At 39.2% G+C, this 22,075-nt stretch overlaps 1 protein-coding gene across 3 annotated transcripts in view; it reads left to right on the forward strand.

Annotated features, from left to right (window-relative positions):
• Positions 1-22,075, forward strand: part of SLC16A10 (solute carrier family 16 member 10) — a 111,140-nt gene that overhangs the window by 59,914 nt on the left and 29,151 nt on the right. For all 3 annotated transcript variants that reach the window (XM_037065051.1, XM_037065052.1, XM_037065053.1), the window contains exons 2-3: positions 4,550-4,694; positions 8,250-8,712. In XM_037065051.1, coding sequence (XP_036920946.1) covers positions 4,550-4,694; positions 8,250-8,712 — 608 coding nt within the window. The remainder of the gene's footprint in view (positions 1-4,549; positions 4,695-8,249; positions 8,713-22,075) is intronic.

Genomic DNA, 22,075 nt, shown 5'->3' on the forward strand with positions numbered 1-22,075 from the left:
GGTGGGGAGACCAGAAAGCTGCATGATGTTTTATGAAACAAGATACCCCATCCGAGCTTTATCGGATGTCTCTCTCTCTAAAATCAAATGCACGCATATCCAAATAGGACATACAAGCACATGCTGAAGCCTTCAGTATACACTTTTAAATTTTTATTTTTTCAATTACAGTTTATATTCTATATTATTTTGTATGAGTTTCAGTTACACAGCTATTATACATTTTTTGATATCTATGTCTCCTGAGACATTAAGCACATTCTCTGTGGTGTTCCAGTTGTATCTCTATTTGCATATATGCTACGAGACCAAAAATCATGTGAATGTTGAGCAATCTCAACAGCCTAGGATAGTGCTTAAACGCAATTGGCACTTTTAATATAAAAGGAGAGAATGTTATTCCATAATTTAAGTAGGACCTCTTCCATTGAAAAATATTTATTTTTTCAGCAATTTTAGGAAACTCTGTGTGGGTGTTTGTTGAATTATGTAGAGGGTTTAGGTCTGGTTTATATTTTTTAATTAAAAATTTTACCATGCTGGATATAGTAACTATATACTTGAGCTTCTCAATTATTAAGTGAACTTAATAAAAGTACTTTCTTCATCAGCATACACAAATATATTATCATTTCAACAGCTATGCTATTGTTTTATTAATAATAATCACAGACTTGGAAGAGGTGAATGAGAATAACAGTTTATTATATTTTTATGGTGCATATCATAACCCATAAGACCTTGGATTCTGTGGGATGCCAGATTAAGACTTTATAAAAGCTAGAAATTTTAATGGGTTTATAACAGCAAGTAATTATTCATTCAAGAATTAATTTATTTCTTGAATTTGATCAGAAGGTAGACCTAACTTCATATATTGCTAATTATTGTTAACAGAATACACTACTTGGATTTAGCTAAGGCACTAAGGTACAATAGTGTAAAATTTTAAAAAATGAGATATTTCATGTTCAGGACCCAGTTAGAAGCTCTAAAACCCACAAGAAGGATTTTTATGGGTTAAGGAAGAACATTTTGTATGGTTTCCTTCAGAAAGTTATTCTGTAGGAAATAATGGGGTTCCTCCCACCCCATGGGAGATGTGGAGGGTGGGTGCTCATTTACTTGCTATCTGGTGAGAGGAGCTTTAAAAGGATCACTTAGAGATTTAAAGAATTCTCCTTGTTTATAGAGGGCACAGAGGATGGGGGTCTTAATCCCTGAGAAATGCAACAAGGAGAGAACTACCTGGCTCCCTGTTCCAAAGAGCTATCCAGGAGGTAGAGTGTTGGCATTTGCCTACACTCAGCGTTTGTCATGGTAAAGGACATGTGAGTGTTTCCAACAGATCAGAGGCAGGCCCAGTGAGAAGAGGGGTAGGCTGGAACTGTTGGATTCTTTCCCAAATAAACTACCTAGAAGGGCAGTAAGGCTCCAACAGAGAGTCTTGGAACTAGAGCTAGAAGGAACTCTGAGGTGAGACTGAAGAACCCACAGAAGTGCATCTGAGGAAAAAGTCAGCTTTGAACATGATCAGACAGGCCTTTTGGCAGGACCATTTAAGTTGGAATCTCCTTGCACCCTTTGGAGAATGACAGCTGGGGAGGGAAGAAGGCATAGGAAAGAGACCAAGCTGTTTTTACTCTCTTCTCGGAAGGGGTTGGGGGAAAAAAGATTTGATTACCAAGTGAAGACTGGTTTGTTAACTAAAGTGACCCTAGGTCTTTTCTGTTATTTAATATTGGCTAGAAGAATCATGTGGGCCTGGTGAAGTGGTCCTCCAATGGCAGGGGGGTATTATCAACCAATATAATATTTAAGAGGATAATTGAGACAAAAATGAAGTTGTATTTGATTATATCCCACACTTAGGGGTAGATTATATCCACCACTATTTTCAGTGGACATGAAAATCTATAAAAATGTTTGTGTTTGGTACAGCAGATCAAAATTTACAGTAATGCATAAAGAATTGCTTTCATTCTTGAAAGTGCCTAGACTTATATGAGTATTATGTGCAATATCAGTTCCTGGATTTCTTTTTTAATCTTTTTTTTTAGATTTTATTTTTATTTATCTTTAGAGGGGAAGGTAAGGAGAGAAGGAGAGAAATATCAATGTATGGTTGTTTCTCATGAATCCCCTGCTAGGAACTGGCCTGCACCCAGGCATGTGCCCTGACTGGGAATCGAACCTCGATCATGTGGTTCGCAGGCCTGCGCTCAATCCACTGAGCTACACCAGCCAGGGCCAGTTCCTGGATTTCTTAATGTGGTCTCTTGTTTAGTGTTGGCATTTTTGTTAGTTGTAAAAGTGCCTTTATCCAAAAACATGTTGTGACGTTATTATATTATAGTCTGCCTAGATTGTTTCATAAACATGACAGGCGACTAAACTTTTTTGAATGAGATTCAATTATTATAAATTGGGGGGTATTTTACGTAAGATAGTACACTAAAATTATTCCTAAAAATTTTTATTGACTGATTTTAGAGAGGAAGAGGAGGAGAGAGAGAGAGAGAAGAACATCGATTTGTCCTTCTACTTTATTTATATATATTTTGATTGATTCTTGTATGTGCCCTGACTGGGGATCAAACCTGCAACCTTGGCATATTGGGACAATGCTCTAACCAACTGAGAGCTACCTGACTGGGCCCTAAAAAATTCTTATTTCTCTTTAAACAGATCCATACTGAACAGCTCTGCACATTTGAGACTGGGGCTCTGCTAACTCATCTGGCCAATCCGCTCTCTCTGCTGTTCACCTCTGAAGCCCCCAAACCTCAACCACCAACACCTAAGTCAGGATTGCATTGTTTGTTCAGTCTCTTCATTGTGTTTTGTTTTAAGATCACAGTCTCCCTTCTTTCTCCCTTCCCTCTGGTGAGGGAAGAAAGGAAATGGAAATACAGCTGATTAAAATATACAGAATTTTAAAAGTAACTTAAAATGTAAGAAGACAAAGAAACAAATGAAATTGTTATTCTGGTAAAGCTGAATTCATTTGGACCCTGTTATTGAGAGATGGTCATCTGCAGAGAGTCTGCACCTCCTTTGCTGCGGGAATACAATAACATACTAGTGCACTTGCAGAGCTCGATGGAGCTCTGTAGATCATGTTTCATTTCATACGACAGACAATTTATTGTTAAAATTCTAAATTATTAAGGGGTGCTGTGCTAGACAATGATGCATAGATACATTTTCTCTAATCCTTAGTAATTCTGGAAATGTTTATATGTTTAATCCTCTTTTGAGATAAGAAAACAGTCTCAGGATATATTGTAGTTACAGAGTTGTGGGATTTGGACCCAGATCCATGTTCCCTTAGTCCCCATTAGTTTATTATACTTGTAAAGAAGAATTACAGATTTGACATCTTATGTGCTCACTCATTTCTTTGGCACAAAATTATGATAATTTGTACTCAATATTTCTCTCTCTTGATTTTCTTTTTCTTTTGGTTTTCGTAGAATCACGATAGGAAATTATGACTTCTGATTCTTAATTTTTTTATTGTGGAAGATAATATACTTTCAGAAAGATAAAATATATGTATGGTTTTATTAATAATGTGAATGCTAATGAACTGTTATCCAGGTCAGCAAATACTCTACCTGTGTATGATTTGATTCCCTTAGAGAAAGAACTAAGCCTGGACTCTAGGCAAATGTTCATTTCATATTTTTAAAATTTTTATTTATTTATTTTTAGAGAGAGGGGAAAGGAGAGAGAAAGAAAGGGAGAGAAACATCAGTTGGTTGCTTAATGCCCCCAACTGGGGACCTGGTCCACAACCCAGGCATATACCTTGACTGGGAATTGAACCAACGACCTTTCAGTTTGCAGGCTGGTGCTCCATCCACTGAACCACACTGGCCAGGGCTAATTGTTCATTTCTTTCTTTTGTTAAAATTTATTTATTTATTTTTAGAGAGAGGGAAGGGTAGGAGAAAGTAGGACAGAAATATCAGTGTGTGGTTGCCTCTCACTTACCCCCCACTGGAGACCTGGCCCGAAACCCAGGCATGCGCCCCCCAGCAACCCTTTGGTTCGTGGGCCGGGACTCAATCTATTGAGCTACACCAGCCAGGGTCAAATGTTTGTTTCTTAACTACTAGAGCCAGATGGTTATAATTCTCTTCTCTCCACCTCGTGGTTAACCACAATCCTTAATTACTTCAGTGGTTATAATTTCTTTGCAGTTTGACTACTTACAGTAATTTTTCCAATTAATTTTTTTTCATAGAAAAGTTGCTTAAAACTATAGAAATTAGAGTAGAGATTAATAGTGCTTGAGTTGTAGAAGAGTGTTTGATTTATTTAAGGATGCAAACTTTCCAAGAATAAGATTCAACACAAATAATTGCTATGCTAATTACTACAATTCATATTTTGCTAGTAGTTTACTCCAACTTTCCCCCATTCATTCGTCTGGGTAATACCTTTTCTGCATTAATACTTTCCTAAATATGTATAATGGTTTGTGGAATAAGTGCAAATATAATTCACCATGTTGTTATGTCCTCCTTTTTTCTCTTTATAGCATGGGTAAGTTCTCTCAGCATGGGGATGATTTTCTTCTGCTGCCCAATAGTCAGCGTCGTCACAGACACCTTTGGCTGCCGGAAAACCGCTGTTGTGGGCGCTGCCGTTGGATTCACTGGGCTCCTGTCCAGTTCTTTTGTAAGGTAAGCACTCGGTTTCTTTATGTTGCTTTTCAAAACATGTTAGATACTTGAAAAGTTTCTGTTCATAAACTTTGCTGTTTACAAGAAAATACCCTCCTTTCATTGCTTAAACTATAAGCAACAAAACATAAACATTGTTATCCATAGCAGCAAATCAGAGTTTGAGAAATGGAATGTTTTTGCTTGCAGCACTTAAGAGTTAGATGTCAATCAGGATATATAAGCTTCCTGGAGCAAGAAAAATGTTTCTCCTTTTGTTTCTTTCTATCCACATAAAAACCCTAAAAGAACTCATAACAATGAGTCATCTAAAGCAAGAGCATTAGTTTAAGGTCAGCTTAGTCTGAGGCCCAGTGGGTACAATAAGTGGTATGTTGAAGCAGCTGTTCATGGGCTTTTTATGAAATATTTTTATTAATGAAATCAAAGCTTTGCTATTTATTTGAATGCAGGTAGAGAATTCCTGTGTGCATTAAAAAATGCTAAAATTTAAAAAGATTATGGCAAAATGAAGTGGTCAAATGCAGCTTAAAATAAAAAATATCAATACACTTTCCCTGTGTCTGCTAGAGATGTAGTGCCCTGACGAGGAACTAACTGCAAAGAGCTGACGGACATGGTACTGTATGAAGCACTTCTCCCTCCAGTCCCAGTTCTGCTAGGAAATCCCTTTGCGTTGTCAGAATAATCCTTAGAGAAACACTGGCTTAATACCTTGCCCTGGCTAACAGGAGGTGATTAATAAGGAAACCTCTTAAAACAATATCCATCTTGTATCTACTTTGGTGGTGTATCTTAATTTCTTGCCCCTTTCCCTTCCCTAGCTGTTTTCATGCACTACTTGAAAAACATCATTGAGGTTATTAGGAAAACACACACACTTACATTTTTTGCGTGGATTATTTTTAAGTATTCTGGATTTAATCAACAGAATCCTTGGTTTACTAAGTTTTCCCCACCCTACCTATACCCCCCTTCCTCAACTCTAAAACGAGCCTCCCTTTTTTGCATAACTTAGAAATTTTATTTGTATTCTAAACAATTATTTTTATGTCTTGATAGAAAATACATATTCCATCTTTAAAGTGCCTTTAGGGATTTTTCCTTCTAAAGTTGTTTTTTAAAAAAACAAAAACCAGTTTTGTTTGAAATAAGATTCTGAGATTCTGTTGGTTAATTCTGTGAGATCATTTACTTTTAGTTCTTCTTCTTCTTCTTCTTTTTTTTAGCAATAATACAACCTTGTGTTATTAATGAGTTGTCAGATACCTGTTTGGATGTGGAAGCTTGCAGGTACCTGTCATCAGTACCTGTGGCCCTAGCACTTACTGAATGTATTAGCAACCAGGCTTTGCTGGAGAGAGGACCCAGGATGGAAAACCCATGTAGTTTGTTACCTCACTTGGTAGACAAAATACAGACCTACTTAACAGCAAGCAGTGTTTTTCAAATCTTTTTAGTAACTGAGGAGTAAAAAGCATGAAATATGTTTTACATTGTGACTCAGTTCTCAGTGTGTTCTCTCCCTTAAATGAAACACAGTGTGCTGAAACCAAAGTTTACCTTAATGCATGTAGTACTCTCGTATTTTCTGTTTAGTTTCACCATTTAACCCACTGATCAAAAGCTATAAACTTTTAGAGCAATATATAGGAGGAAAGGGAAATGTGGTATGAATTCTAAGTGTCAAACAATGGGAACCACTTTTTTTCAAGTTCAAGTCCTACCTTCTTAGGAAAGCTTTCGCCAATGATCCCGGTCACGTCAGCGTCCTTTCTCCGAACCCTTTTTACACACGTGACTGGTACCTTGCTGATTCACACTGCACTCACTCACTTAGTTGTCAGACCCCAGCAACCCCAAGCCCTTTGTCACTGAGGTGCAAATTTAGAGATAAGTGAAAAAAGGCTCAGTGGCAGTGAAGGTGCCATCCCAGAGCGTACGTGCTTGACTCTGTGGGAGAGAATAAAGCTAGTCTCAACCACCGTGCAGAACTTACCATGGTGTGCCAAAGGATGTGTTCAGTGCACATCCTCGGCTCCCTGGGTTTTCCCGACGACTTCACAGCACTGCAGTGTGACTGTAGAAGTGGATGTTCATGATGATACTCTGCTGTCAATACTATTTTCAATACACGCTTCGAAGGCAGAGAGTATGTAATAGATTCAGGTTTTCCTTTAACATTAGAGAAAAATAAACTTACAAGTAAAAATATTGAAAATAAATCAGTGTCTTAAGAAGTAAGTTGTAGTTATCTGGAAAACTGCTTACATGGAAAAACTGATGCAGAATAAATGCATTGTTATTTATATACAGTTGTGCATTATGTAGGGTAGCTGTCTTGTTTTACTAACCAAACTATGAGTAGGGCATAACCACGTTTTACGTATTTTTTTCACCAAGTACCTGGAACGCAGTAGCTGCTGAATGTATGTCTATAGAATAAAGAGTGGAGATGGAGTAATGAGTGATCAGAGTGATGTCAAGTTAATTTGGGAGTGACTCTTGAAGGGTGGTGCTAGCTGTGGATAATGGAGGGAGAAGGGCATCAGAAAAAATCGCAAATATGCATTAATTTTTATCAGATTCCTGAGTTCCTTGTGATTACCTCCATTAGTACTATTGTCCAAAATTTAAATGTTAACCAACTTTATCATAGATTCTAATAAATAGTTGCCTTTACTACTTGATAAATAGCCTTTTCAGTTAGATATTTAAAAAACTTTAGTTTTATTTTATCCTTATCTTGTTTCAAAGAATGTAATGATATAATTCTTTATTTTCAGAAGAGATGTGTAATTAAGTTACTTGGTTAAACTATGAAATGCTTAATCCTTCATTATTGATTTGAGATGTACGTGGATTTGAAGCTAACAAACTGGGATCACTAATGAACATGCTTCGTGTAGCCTGCCTGCAATCAGAGTATGATTTCTTGTTACCTTGCACAACACTGAGAACAGGGCAGCACAAGGCGAATGGTGGTCTGCAGCCCTTCAGCCAGCAACAGTGCGACACAGCTGCTCTTCTGTGCAAATGTTCTGACATACCCTTGGGGAAGAAATATAAAATGCAGCCTTTTCTTTGAATAGGTTGCTGGGAAGTGCCTGGGAAAACTAGGTCAAAACTCCTCGTAATTTAATTGTGAACTTCATAGTAAATTATAATTCTTTTAAACATTTATTGAGACTTATTGTTGGTTTAATTGCTGTCAGTGTTACGGAGGCCCTCCCTGGCCCTGTCCTCTATGCACTGGGACAGCCCAGCAGCTTCTGCCCGGTGCTGCCCAGTTCGCCAGAAATCCGTGGGGTGAAAATCACCTTAACGGTCATCTTTCATGTACTTGAGACATTTGCATTACCCGTTCAGATTAAATTAAAATGTTTTTAGTGCTACAGTCTTGGTTTATTAAGTTTTTTCCTGTGCATTTAGTTAAATTTATTTGTAGAAAATACACTAATTAACTGGAACCCACTTTTATGCTAAGGTTTTATTCTACTGAGCACATGATAAAAATAATGAAAGCTGCTTTCCATCTTTTTCATCTCTACACAGTTCCATCGAACCTCTGTACCTTACCTATGGAATCATATTTGCCTGTGGCTGCGCCTTTGCATACCAGCCTTCATTGGTCATTTTGGGACACTATTTCAAGAAGCGCCTTGGACTGGTGAATGGCATTGTCACTGCTGGCAGCAGCATCTTCACAATCCTGCTGCCTTTGCTTTTACGGGTTCTGATCAACACTGTGGGCCTCTTTTACACACTGAGGGTCCTCTGCATCTTCATGTTTGTTCTCTTTCTGGCTGGCTTTACTTACCGACCTCTTGCTTCCAGTGTCAGAGAGAAAGAGAGTGGAATCAAAGGAGGCAACCGATTCTCCCTCTTTTCCAGGAGAAAGTTCAGTCCTCCAAAAAATTTTTTCAATTTTGCCATGTTCAAGGTGACAGCTTATGCAGTGTGGGCAGTTGGAATACCACTTGCACTTTTTGGATACTTTGTGCCTTATGTTCACTTGGTGAGTATGCTTCCTTGGCTTTGCTGGTAACAGATGTTATTTCACACAGGAAATCTTCAAAGAGCAAGGTAGATCAGGTTGAAGTTGGCCTTAAATGTTATGCTGATTGCAATTCAGGGACTCCTGAAGTTCAAGGCCTTTTAAGACAAGGTCAAAAGACATGTCAGATGATTAAACAGAGGAAATGTTTAATGGCATGCTTTGGTATTTTAAAAATTACCAAACCTAAACAAACAAGAGCAACTTTAAAAAATAGAATAAATGGCATCAGTTGAAAAACTTGATAGGTCATTGCTGCTCAAAGTGAGTTTCAAGTCATAATCAGAGACAAAGATGGTGCAACATCAAAGTATTATTTTTCAGGAAAAGGGTGCAGAAATTAGGTGAATATGGCCTTGACACAAAGAAGCATTACATTCCCTTGTGGGATTCTTCTGGGAAAATGGGAGTTCTATTCAGAGGATTGATTATTTGAGAAACATTAGTAAGTTCCCAGTGAGGGGAGAGGGAACAGTTCCATAGGAAATTAGGATTTCAAGTGCTCAGGCAATTTATATTGTTTATCTCGATTTGAAAGGCGGATTCAGCCTCTTTATACTGAACCAAGAAGAAGCAGTGTCTAAAATACTTGCTCCTGGCAGAATTTGCTCGAAAGAGCTTATTATGTTTTTTCCTTTTTTCTTACTGTTGTGGCTGAAAATATACTGACTGTTCAACATAATTGATAAACAAAAATGATGTTAGGATAAAGTTTTCTTTTGTATGTATACTATGTGTGTGAACCCGGATTTTTTCTAGATTTTACTCTACTTTTGGATGTTTGTGCAATTTTTCTCTAGTTAAAAGTTTTGTAGCCCTGGTTGGTTTGAGCACGAGCCTGCAAACCAAAGGGTCACTGGTTTGATTCCCAGTCAGGGCACGTGCCTGGGTTGCAGGCCACATCCCCCACCCCTGGTAGGGGGTGCATGAGAGGCATCCGTGCATTGCTGTTTCTCTCCCTCCCTTTCACTCTCTCTAAAAATAAATAAAATTTAAAAAAAGTTTTGTGAAGTTTGTAACAGTTCAAAAAATTACTGGGCTCAAGGGGTCAGCTGGTAAACCATCTTCAACACTGTGGGTCCCTGTGCCCAGTTCAGAAAGGGATTAGGTTAAGGAAGCATAAAGAGAGATGGCAGGCATGTCCTGGGTCCAAGAATACTTTTGATTTCTCAGTTTTCCTTATTCTTTTTTTGCCAGAGGTGTTAGGGAAGCACCTGGGGTGACCAGTGGGGAGACGAACAAGGACTAGTGTTCAGTACCTGAGCCACTTAGCATTTTGCAGGTAAAATGACCTGGCATGTGACCCCTGTCGTACATGCAGTATGTGGCTACCACTTGATCTAATGATCCATTTCACACTTTTTAGAGAGGCATGTCTGAATCATTGGAAACTATTTTGGGCTGGACTACAGATTCATTGTGGAAGGATCACTTTACCAACTACCTTTCCCATAGCTTCTGTAGTTAATATAATATTTGTTATGCCCTTTTCAAAGATGAGTAGATTTTTTGAAAAAGTCCTTTGGTCCTACAAGGTGAACATGCCCAGAGAAATCATTCTCTCAGCTTTGCTAATACCAAACATTTACCACAGTACAAGTAGTAGGTGATTGTCTAGTTATTTCTAGTAATATATTTATAATTTGTAAATTAACATATATTATTTCATTTGACCTTCACAATAAATCTATGAAATAAGTAAAATGAGTAATGTTAGCCCTATGTTTTACAGACCAGAAAACAGGTCTATCATTACCAAAGATGTTAAGTGACTTCCCAAGAATCACTTAACAGCAGAGCAGGGGTTGGTGTCCTTCCACTGTGCTTACCTGGTAGCACATCTAGTCTAGCCTTCACAGGGTATGGGGCCACTTCCCTGGATATCTCCCGTCTTATTGGGGGAAGGGATGAATGCACATGAGAAAATATAATATGTATGTTATGGTGTTTTTCTTAATGTGAATCAAATTTCCCAGTGAATGGTGAGTGAGACAGCGTGGTAGATGTTACCATCATCAGCAGGAGGCTATACATCAGAACAGTGAGGTCTCTGTTAACTCTGAGAGCGAACCGGCTTTTTTCTTGCTTTTCCTCCTTTAGGCATGTTTCCTTACAAATGGTGTTGGTATTTGGGATTTTCTCTTTGTCAAACTGTTACAGCATTGAAAGCCTTGTTGGGGAGAAAACACCAGATAGTTAAATGCCATGCAAAGTGTTTAAATCTCACGTGATGGGTACACTGAGTTTGTCACTGTTTTGTAATTAAAGTTTGTATTAAGGACACTTAATGTAGACTTCATGAAATGGGGCACCGCCTTCTTCCTTGGAGGAGTAAATGGTGTTTCAAATCTTTCCAAAGACCAGTTGATGATGCTCGATTCATATTAAGCTTTTTATTGGATATTGAAGGACATAGACATGTAAGGCATAAGAACCTGTCCTGAAGAAACATAAAATCTAGTGATGTAATAAAAACCATTGCAGTTTATAAAGGGTTTTTGTATACATTATGTTATTTGATTTTCAAAACAATACACACTAGCTGTGGTCTATCATCCCCATTTTATGGGTGAGAAAACTGAGGCACCGAGAGGTTTAAAACTTTGCCCAGGGTCCACAGAGATCGTGACTGATAGGCAGTGCTTTTATGCAAGAGGCAGTATTTCAGTGGGTAAAGGCAAAGGCTGTGGAGTAAGATATGTCTGGGTTTGAATCCTTGTTTTGTTCCTTATTAATTGGACAACCTTGGGTAACCTTTTTAAGCATTAGTTTCTTCATCTGTATAACATAGGGATAAACCAATTTTGCAAAGTTGTTGTAAGGATTAGAGAAGGCATATGTGAAGCGTGTATCCAGTTCTGGTATAAAAAGGAGAGTTAAGGCAATGTGATTGCCAGTTAAGTAGTTTTGAGGGGCAGGGAACTGTAAGAGTCAAAGGAGAAAGATGATAACCTTTTGGATAAGTGGTGAGTAAAAACTCCACAGGGTTGGAACTGGGCCCTGAGCACGAGATTTGGTATTAAAACCAGATCACTAGTCAACTAGGGGACTCATTTATCTAGGCTTTTCTGAAAGATTCAGAATAAAGGGCTCTCATTATGTTAAAAATTCTGACATCTGTTTGTTAGACTATACATGATCATTTGAGAGGGAATATGTATGCTTTATGGTGGTCTTGCTCTCAAAGCAAGGTTGAAGGTTTTATCATTTAATAGTTAACTTTTAAAAACGAAGAATCAGCCCTGGCTGGTGTGGCTCAGTTGGTTGGGTGTTATCCAGCAAACTGAGAGGTTGCTGATTTGATTCCTGGTCAGAAGACATGCATGGGTTGCCGGTTAGATCTGTGGTCAGGGCATGTATGAGAGCTAACCGATCAATGTTTCTCACGTTGATGTTTCTCTTCCTCTCTTTCTCCCTCCCTTCCCCTCTTTCTAAATTTAGAATAAAAAGAAGAATCATACTGCTCCTTGGGAGCTGTCAAATGATCTTTTAGGCCTATCCATCTATAATCTCCATTGTAAAATCAATTTAGGTGAGACCTAGCTTTGAAAGTAACCATTTCTAGTAGCAGCTGCTTCAGTTTTTATGAGGTGCTCCTTTTGCCTGAGAGTTTTGTTCTGTTTTCTGGGTTACATTTTTATGGCTTGTCCTCGTTTAGTCTTTCTTCATTGGCTTCTCTTAGTTTTCCTACGGCCTCTTGATCACTCCTTCTCAGTTTCTTGGCTGGCTCCTTCTTTTTCGCCATGACCCTCGAATATCTGTTTGCCCCTTGATCTTTTTATTCCACTGGTGACTTCACATAAGCAATTTATTTTCTCACCATTTGTTCTTTAAAATTCTTTGCTTTAATTCCATAATGCTTTTTCACACTTTGTACTTAGAGAACATTATGATATTCGTAGTCATTACTGGTCAGATAATAGTGGTACCTCAGTACTCATCTTTAATTCATTCTGGAACTTGTGATGAATTGCTGAAATCAATGAGTACTGAATGATGAAGCGTTTTCTCTTGTGGGACAGCGTTGTGACTCATAAAAGTTCTAGGAAACGAGACACGTTCTGAGCAAGTACCAAATACTGCAACTTTTTTCTTGTCAAAATGCGATGAGTACAGGGTTCGACGAGTTCTGAAGTTAGCGCGTACCGAGGTATGACTGTAAGCTCAAACTCAGCAAACCTCAGAATAGTTGAATAACCTAATGCCACCTGTTGATGGAGGAAAGAGTTGATGTATTTTGCTTTGAACCAAGGCTTTACATGCATATGTTGAAATTATAACCTGATAAATAGAAGAAATTTCTGTGTCTCTATCATAAATTGCAAATGTATGGAAGGAGGGAAAAGGAACTCCTGGTGGCCATCCTCACCAACAGGGAAAGCTAGACAACCGGTGTCTGCCCTACTGTGTAGCGGCTGAGAATTTCGAAGAGCCTTGGTGGTGCCTGTGAGAACGGGATGAGGATGCAGGAGCCACAGGTGTCACAGCTGCGGTGGGGTGCTGAACACAGGGTAGGCAGTGCAGATGTGACTTTTCTCAGTGGTTTCTCGGACTCCATCCTCAATGTGAGGATGCTGACTTAGTTTTAATTGCTTCATGTGTCTCCAACCACTACTCACCTTTGGAATGGCTATTTGCTACCTATATTATTCTTTGACTCAGTAACACATGAGAGTTGGGTAGCTTTATTTTTTAAGTTTTAAAACCATGTAGTTCCCTGTCAAAGAGAGTGACTGACTCATGTGTTGAAATCTGTGGTATGGGTAGATAAGCGTGTGTTCAAAAAATTTCTGCTAAGATTTGCATTGGTTTTATTGTTCTCAAAAGAACCTTGACCCAATAGAAGGATCTCATTTGTCTGATGTTGTGATTAAAGACGGAGTCATGTGCCTGCTGACAAATTAAGTGGACAACAAGAGCAATTGTAATTGGGGAAAAAAACAAGTTGTATTTTTAAATTAGAAGTGAAAATTTGAGACATACAAGCCAATAAGTTGGGCATGTAGCACCTCAAGAGATATTTTATAGCTTTGATTAATGCCAGATGCTCTCCTGGGTCAGTAATGGAACGTAGCTGTTAGGCCGCACTAGCTAGGGCCCCTCTTGTCATGTTGTGGGCCAAGCGGGCATAGAGCTCTGGGCAAACAGGAATAGCATATATGCCTTTATCTCTTTGTGGCTTCCAGCAATACTTGTCCAGACTCTATCATGTGTCAAGCATTTTCGCAAACTCTCACGTGACCATCACAAGGATGAGTGTAATAAGTGCAGTACATAACTACATACTTAGATCTAAGGAAATGACTCTGCTAAGCTGTGCTTGTCCATGGTCACTCACTGAGTTATGCTCAGATCTGGAATTTGGACACAGTTCCTGCCCAAACTCTAAGTCTCCTGTTCTTCTGATGAAAGATTCTGCTGTTCCTTCACGGGGTCAGAAATGGAATGCTGACTGTTATCAGCGACTCTGGATCTAGACCAGTTTCTTTGCCTTGCAAGTTTTCCTTCTGTTCTCTCAGGGACTCTCTGGGAAATGTCTAAGTTAGTTTGGAGTTCAGAAAGACTTCTTTTAGAATTTGGTTTTCAGAGGTTTGTCAAAAATATCAAAAGGTTTGGACTCTTGACTAAATAAATAGGGTCACAGATTGTTATGAAACAATATTTAATTATGTATTTTACCAAAGTGACAATGAAAGATTACAAAGACCCTGGCTGTGTGGCTCATTTGGTTAGAACATCATCCCAGTATGCCAAGGTTACAGGTTCAATTCCCAATCAGGGCACATTCAAGAATCAACCAGTGAATGCATTAATATGTGGAACAACAAATCGATGTTTCTCTTCCCCTTCCTCTCTCTAAAATCAACAAATAAAAATAAAAAGAAAACAAAGGCATACACAGAAAGTTAGCTCTTACTATTGAAAACATTGTGTTCTGAAATAAAGACTTGATTAAGACAATATAAAATAAAATTATTTTGATAAAGCACAGAATTTTGCTTTCTCAACAGATTACTCAAAAAGGAAAACCTTTAACAGATGGAACAAATTAAGTTTTGGTTTTATATAAATAAATACACCATTGATATTAAAGTTTAATTTTAAAAACCTTAGTAATAATAATTCAATTTTTAGCCAGTTTAATTACATAAGGTAAAATCCTCTTTTTCTCTACAACTTTTTTGTGTACATTTAGTTTATCCTTTGTAACCAGAAATTCTAGTTAAGACAAAATTATTCTCATTTCTTTTAACAAAAATGCATCTTTATTTCATACTTTTTTGTAGCTAAAAACATATTCTGCTTTCCTTGTGGTCTGAAAGGCTAGGGGCACAGTCTGGGTGCAACTGTCTGCTAACTCAGTTGGCTCTAGGCAGAATTCTTTAACTCAGTGATTTTCAAGTGGTGTGCCACAAGAATTTTTAAAACATGCAATACCTGACTGTTTAGTCAGGGGCACTGACCTCTTTTCTCTTAGATTGTTAAAAAAAATGACAATAGTCAATACAACAATAGCCATCTGATGTGAATGCCCTTTCTTGAACCATAAATACATAGGCCCTATAACAGAGTTGCATTTTTATTGGTCATGTTGCATAATAAGGTTGTGTCTGATTGGTTAATTCTTAGTACCAGAAATCCTTTCAATTTTTTAAAATTTATTGATTTTAGAGAAAGAGAAGACTTTATTTATTGTTCCACTTATGTATGCATTCATTGGTAGATTTTTATATGTGCCCTGACTAGGGAATCAAACCCCCAACCTTGATGTATTGGGACAGTGCTCTAACCAACTGAGCTACCTGGTGAGGGCCCAAAATCCTTATGTACAAGTATAGGCACCTGATATTTTTAAAAAAGTCACTTTGGAGCAAAAGTGTAGGTAATTACTATTACTATTTTATAAATCAAAATTATACCTTTTTTGTCAGATCAGCAAAATATATATTTTTTGGTGTGCCACAGAATATTAGTAATTATTTTATGTGTGCCATGAGATGAAAAGGGTTGCAAATTGCTGCTTTAATTATCTTAGTTGGTTATGGGAAAGCCATTTACATCTGGAGCTAGACTCAGAGCAGAGCGAAAAACTGGGGGACTTACCAACATCCCAAGGAAAGTGCAGTAAGGATAGTGAACTCAAAATGGGGTTTGTGGGTGCTGTGCCTGTGTTTCTGATTGTTCCAGAATGATGTCAGAAGTTCACGTGGGGCCTGGCCAGGTAGCTCACTCGGTTAGAGTATCGTCCTATATATATCAAGGTTGCAGTTTTGATATGTGGTCAGGGTGCATACAAGGAGCAACCAGTGAATGTATGGGTGGATGGAGTCACAGGTCGATGTCACCACCCCCTTCCTAAAGCTCTCTAAAACTCAATGAAAAAACCGAATTTTTAAAAAGCTTACTGGTTCTGAATGCCATGAGAAGTTCACTTGGGCCCTGGCTGGTATAGCTTAGTGGATTGAGGGTGGGCCTGTGAAGCAAAGGATCTTGGTTTGATTCCCAGTTAGGGCATATACCTGGGTTGCAGGCCAGTTCCCAGTGGGGGACACATGAGAGGCAACCACACATTGATATTTCCCTCTCCCCTTCCCTTCCCCTCTTTCTGAAAATAAATAAAGTATTTTTTTAAAAAAGAAGTTCACTTGGTTCTGAAGCGGTCACCAAATCTGTTAATAAAGTGCAACTGAGTAAATTTGAAGCTGTAGTTAGCTTTATTAAGTGATTCATAAATCAGGTAGCATCCATCTAGCATCTAGAAGGGCACTCTGATGAGCTGTAAAAAATGAAAGGTTTTTATAGGCAGTAAGAGATGGGACTAAAATGTTAAAAGTGAATTATTTCAGGAAAGGACAGCTTCCTGTAGGGGACAGCTGAGGGTCTTATCAGGCAGATTACTTCACTACTGCTGACCTGAAAATTCCAGATTGATTGTCTTAAAATTTCACTTGCAGACCCTGGCTGGCGTGTCTCATTGGGTTAAGCTCCAGCCTCTAAACCAAAGTTCCTGGTTTGATTCCTGGTCAGGGCACACGTCTTGGTTGTAGGCTAGGTCTCCAGCTGGGGGCGTGAGATGTGGGGCCACTTTTCCTGCAAGTCCCTCCATCCGCCACGAATGAAAGTAAACACTACTAAGACATCTGCCTGGGGAGGAGAGGTGGCCAGTTTTTCAGGGGAAAAAGGCCTTGAGCCCCTTCCTCCAGGGGCTTTTATTGGGTTGTGTTTTTAAATATATTTTATTGATTATACCATTACAGTTGTTCTATTCCCCCCCTTCATTCCCCTCCACCCGCACACTCCCTCCCCCACCATTCTGCCCCCCTTAGTTTATAACCACGTGTCTCAAGTTCTTTAGATTCTATATTTCCCCCACTATTCTCGCCCTCCCCCCTATCTATTTTCTACCTACCATCTATGCTATTTTCTGTGCCTTCTCCCCCCTTCTCCCCCTCCCACCCCCCTGTTTCTAACCCTCCATGTGTTCTTCATTTCTATGGTTCCACTCCTGATCTAGCTGTCCTCTTGGTTTGCTTTTGTTTTAGGAATGCAGGGCAGCAAGGATCAAACAGTGGATAACATTTCAAAGAAATCTGAGGGTTAGTCTGAGTAAGTGTCTGTCAGGAAGGGGGTTTTGCCGAAACTTTCTGGTTTCCTGCTCAGACCCTTAACATGAATGAAAGCACTCTTAGCAAAGCAGGTTTTTTAGGAATTCTTTGTGATGCCATATTTTGCCCTGGGATCCACTCTAGCAAGGCAAGGAGCTGCACCCCTCCCCATCAGGTATTCAGGCTTAAGTGGATTAGAGCCAGGAGGTGCTTCTCCCAGAGGACCTGGGGGCTCGGGCTATGTTACATAGCTAGGGAGGCAAGGGTCTATTGCTGGCTCTTTGTTGCAGCCCCCTGAGTCCTTCTGTGATGGCCTCCCAAGTGATCTAGTCTGGCTTAGGTTGCCCCTCTCTCTGTGAGAAGACTTACCTGTCATGGACTTCTGACCATCCTTTGCTGAGGCAGCATTTGTTACCAGAGACAAGCTTTGTTTTCTGTGGCTCAAATTCCGGAGGTCACTCACTCATCCTTAGCCATGGGGGGTAGTTACAATTCCTGAAACCAGGCAGAGCGGTCCACAACAGTGAGAGAGGCAACTGATCAATGTTTTGCTCCCTCTCTTTCTCCCTCTTTTCCCCTCTCTCTAAAAATAAGTAAATTGTTCTGGCTGGTGTGGCACAGTGGATTGAGCGCCAGCCTTCAAACCAAAGGGTCACTGGTTTGATTCCCAGTCAGGGCACGTGCCTGGGTTACGGGCCAGGTCCCCAGCAAGGGGTGCTCAAGAGACAACCACACATTAATGTTTCCCTCCCTTCCCCTCTAAAAATAAATAAATAAAACCTTTTAAAGTAAAAACTTAAAAATGAAATAAAATTTTACTTTCGGAAGAGGCTGAAACTGCAATTAAGCTACTTATTAAGTTTTAGTTTGGTGATGTGGCTTAGCAAAAGTGACTATTTTGGCCTGTTTTGTTCTTTTTAAAAAATAATCTTTATTATATATGTTTTCCATTACCATTTAGTCCCCTTATACTCCCTCCCCTCAGCAAGCACCACTGTATTGTCCATGTCCATGAGTCCTTTTTCCTTTTTGCTCAGTCCCTCTACCCTCTGATCTCTCTGTGCCCCCACAAGCTGTCATCCGCTCTCCATTTATGAGTCTCTCTGTTTTGCTTTAGTTCAGTTTGTTTGTTTGTTAGATTCCACATATGAGTGAAATCTTACAGTATTTGTCCTTCTCTGACTGGTTTATTTCACTTAGCATAAAGTTCTTCAGGTCCATCCAATACTTTTGCTAAAAGGGTAAAGTTTTCTTCTTTTTTATGGCTGAGTAGAAGAATTCCATTGTGTAAATGTCTCATAGTTGTTTTATCTACTCATCTACAACAGTGTGGTAAGACCACTTTTAAGTGCCTGACAAAAGATATAACAATAATTTAGGAGTGAAAGGGATTGTACAGGTCACTTAAGTGTCCTTTTTTTTTTAGACTGGTAAAGGTACTAAGGCACAGAAAGGTTATACAAGTGTCAGAAACAGGGTAACATCCAAGAAATTCCATGGAAAATAAGCGAAGCTTACCATAGCCTAAAATGTAAATGTGTAATAGTAGAAACAGAATTATGTTTTTGAGGACTGAAACTGTTCTCACATCACAGAACCCTAGTTAACTCATAGGGTTCATTTTCCAATGAGGAGACTCCTTTGCCATTTTAACAGTCCAGTTCTTTCACATTGTTAGTAACAGTTGTACTGGCTTTATTTTTTCTTTTTTTTTTAAATCCTCACCTGAAGATATGTTTTTATTCACTTTAGAGAGAGAGGAAGGGGGGAGAGAGAGAAAGAGAGACATTGATGTGAGAGAGAACTATCCATCAGTTGCTTCCCATATATGGCCTGACCTGCAACGTACGTATGTGCCCTGAGTGAGAATTGAACCTGGCAACCTCTTGGTGTACAGAATGGCATTCCAAGCAACTGAGCCACCTGGCCAGAGCATATGGCCTTTCTTCTGGGGAATTTTTGGAACTCAGGATCAAGGTTATTGTGTGGCAGAGTCCTGAGAAAGTAATTGTATGTTGAGCCAGGACTGGGCTACTGAGCTGACCTCTCCTATTGCTTTTATCTCTCTTCTCTGTAAGGTTCTGACAGGAAAAAACCTTGGGGCCCATTATAAGTCCCCAGTCTTGGTGATGATGATTACAGAATTTTGGAAACATTTAAAAATTGATTTACAATAGAGTTATACAGTCTAAAGAGTTGCCTCTCTAAAATCAGTAAATAAAAATTAAGCCCTGGCTGGTGTGGCTCAGTGGGTTGAGCTCTGGCTTTGTAAACCAAAAGGTCTCTGGATCGAGTCCCAGTCAGGGCACATGCCTGGGTTGTAGGCCAGGTCGCCAGTTGGGGGCGTGTGAGAGGCAACCAATCGATGTTCAGTCATTGATATTCCATCAGTGTTGCACACTGATGTTTTTCTCCCTCCCTTCTCTCTGTAAAACTAAATAAATAATTTTTTTTGGAGGAAAAGGATTTCTGGTACCAAGAATTAACCAATCAGACACAGCCTTATGCAATGTGACCAATAAGATGCAATTCCTAAGGCACGGGGCCCACTCTTGGGTAAACCCATTCCAGGGCACCCTGCCTTTCACAATGAGGAGCGAACTCTCCCTGGGGCTCCTGCCAGCTTCTCTGGGATTGGTTGCCACCCTAGATGCCTCCTACCACCCATCTCTGCCACTTTGGATTTGGGGATCTGAAACAACTGTCGTCATCCCATTGACCCTTTGGAAACAAGTGTCCTCGGTTTTTCTGAGCTGAAGAGAGTTCATTCTCTTGTTTAACCAGCAAAGATGTTGTTCAGACTCTCAGTAAGCAAACCAAGTAAAAGCTGAAATTTAAAGCAGCAACCCATTTTTTCTCCTTTTCCCCAGAGTATTTTAACCCTATCCACCTTGAGGATTTTCTAAGAACAGCTCGAAGTAAGGAGCCACTACGTAAAGCAGGTAGGAAGGACCCTGATGCTGAGAGAATGGTAACCCAAGTTCGAGCACTCAAAGCAGGAGCTGGTGGGGCGCAATGGGCCCTTGCTGATACATAGCTCTGGGTCCAGGTCTGCAGGGTGTGTTGTGTGGCTTCTTTGGAATCCTGCCTGCTATGCCAAGTACATGTAGATGTAAGAAATGTACAAACCTGTAGAGAATTTTTATGAGTTTAATTTGAGCCAAACTGATGACAATCGACAGGAAGCAAGATCTCAAATGCTCTGGAAAGTGACAGTTTTGCAGTTTCTTTTATACATTTGAAATTAAGGAGAGGAATGTAAGATTAAATGAAGGTGGGCGGAAGTGAGGTGGGGATTGAATTATGGGATATTTAACACACCTTTCTAAGGTGCGTTAACCTAGATGTACAGAAACAATGGACAGGGCTTGCTTAAAGCAAAAATAAACCTTTAACTAAAAAAGTTATATGCCTGGGGCCTGACTGCCATGACCTGCCCAGTTAGGAATTTATGATAAATTCACTCTGTGAGGTTATTTTCCATAGAGCCCATTTTTCCACATCCTATATATGCTATATTTTTTGTAAACAGGGTGGGGCAGAAGTAGGTTTAGAGTTGTATGTGGAACACAGTTTATTCTTGTGTTATTATTTATTCATTATCATGTTGTTTTCCATATGAACAGCTATAAACCTCCTTTTTCCCCAGCCTGTACATCACACCTATGATGAAGTTTAATTTATAAATTAGGCACAGCAAGAGATTAATATTAATTAGAGTGACTGTAAAAATACACTGTAATAAAAGTTTTGTGGATGATTTCTCTCAGAAAACTAGTACAGATTTCTCTTCTTGCAGTTTCACAGGTTTGTTCTTATGTAGACCATAGCGACCTCAGCTTGCGTTTTTTTCTTTTCCCTACTAAGTTGAGAACTTTCACCTTTTCACTTACATGAAGCACTTCATGACTTCTCTTTGGCATCTTCGAATTGCCAGCATCACTATGCTTGCACTTTAGGACACTTTTGAGTAAAATGAGGGCTGCTGGAACACACGCACAGTCAGCTGGGTAGCCTGGGGAGCTACCAGGTGGCCAGCAGGTGTGCAGCACGCACAGTGTGGGTGCACTGGACAAAGGGGTGACTCACTTCCCAAGCATGATGGCTCGAGGTTTCACCATGCTAATTGGAACGAATTGCAATTTAAACTTAGGAATTATTTATTTCTGAAATCTTTTATTTAATATTTTTAGACCACAGTTGACTGCTGGTAACTGAACTGGCAGAATGTGAAACTACAGATAAGGGGGGACTACTATACTTAGAAGAATAAAAAGTAATCACAGTGCTTTTTTCACCAAGATTTTCTAATTTTTGTTTTTCTATTTTTCACTTGAAAAGAGGCTTATACAATTTCTTCAACCCAAGCATATTTTTGTATAGCGTATTGATTTAAGTGTCAGAATTTATCTGTTGAGATTTGTTGTATGTTGATTATGTGCAGATACACAATCCCTGCATCCATTTCTTGCTCTGTTGTTGTTGTTCGTCGTGATGTAGTGATGTAGTCTGGAAGAATTTTGGTCATTTGTACATTTATTCACTCTCATTCCCTTCTCAATGACCTTCCAAAAAGATACGCAGGTACATTTTCTGATCAACTCCCACAGCCATTTTTTATGGGGAAAGCAGTGCTGATACTGGTTTACCCACTACTAGAGAAGAACCTTGGAGAGGTTGTTCTTGTCATTGTTTTGTTTTGTTTTTTTTTTTCCTCA

Source organism: Sturnira hondurensis, unplaced genomic scaffold (assembly GCF_014824575.4).
Source record: "Sturnira hondurensis isolate 20B ecotype Veracruz unplaced genomic scaffold, ASM1482457v3 Scaffold0015596, whole genome shotgun sequence".
Lineage (NCBI taxonomy): Eukaryota > Metazoa > Chordata > Mammalia > Chiroptera > Phyllostomidae > Sturnira > Sturnira hondurensis.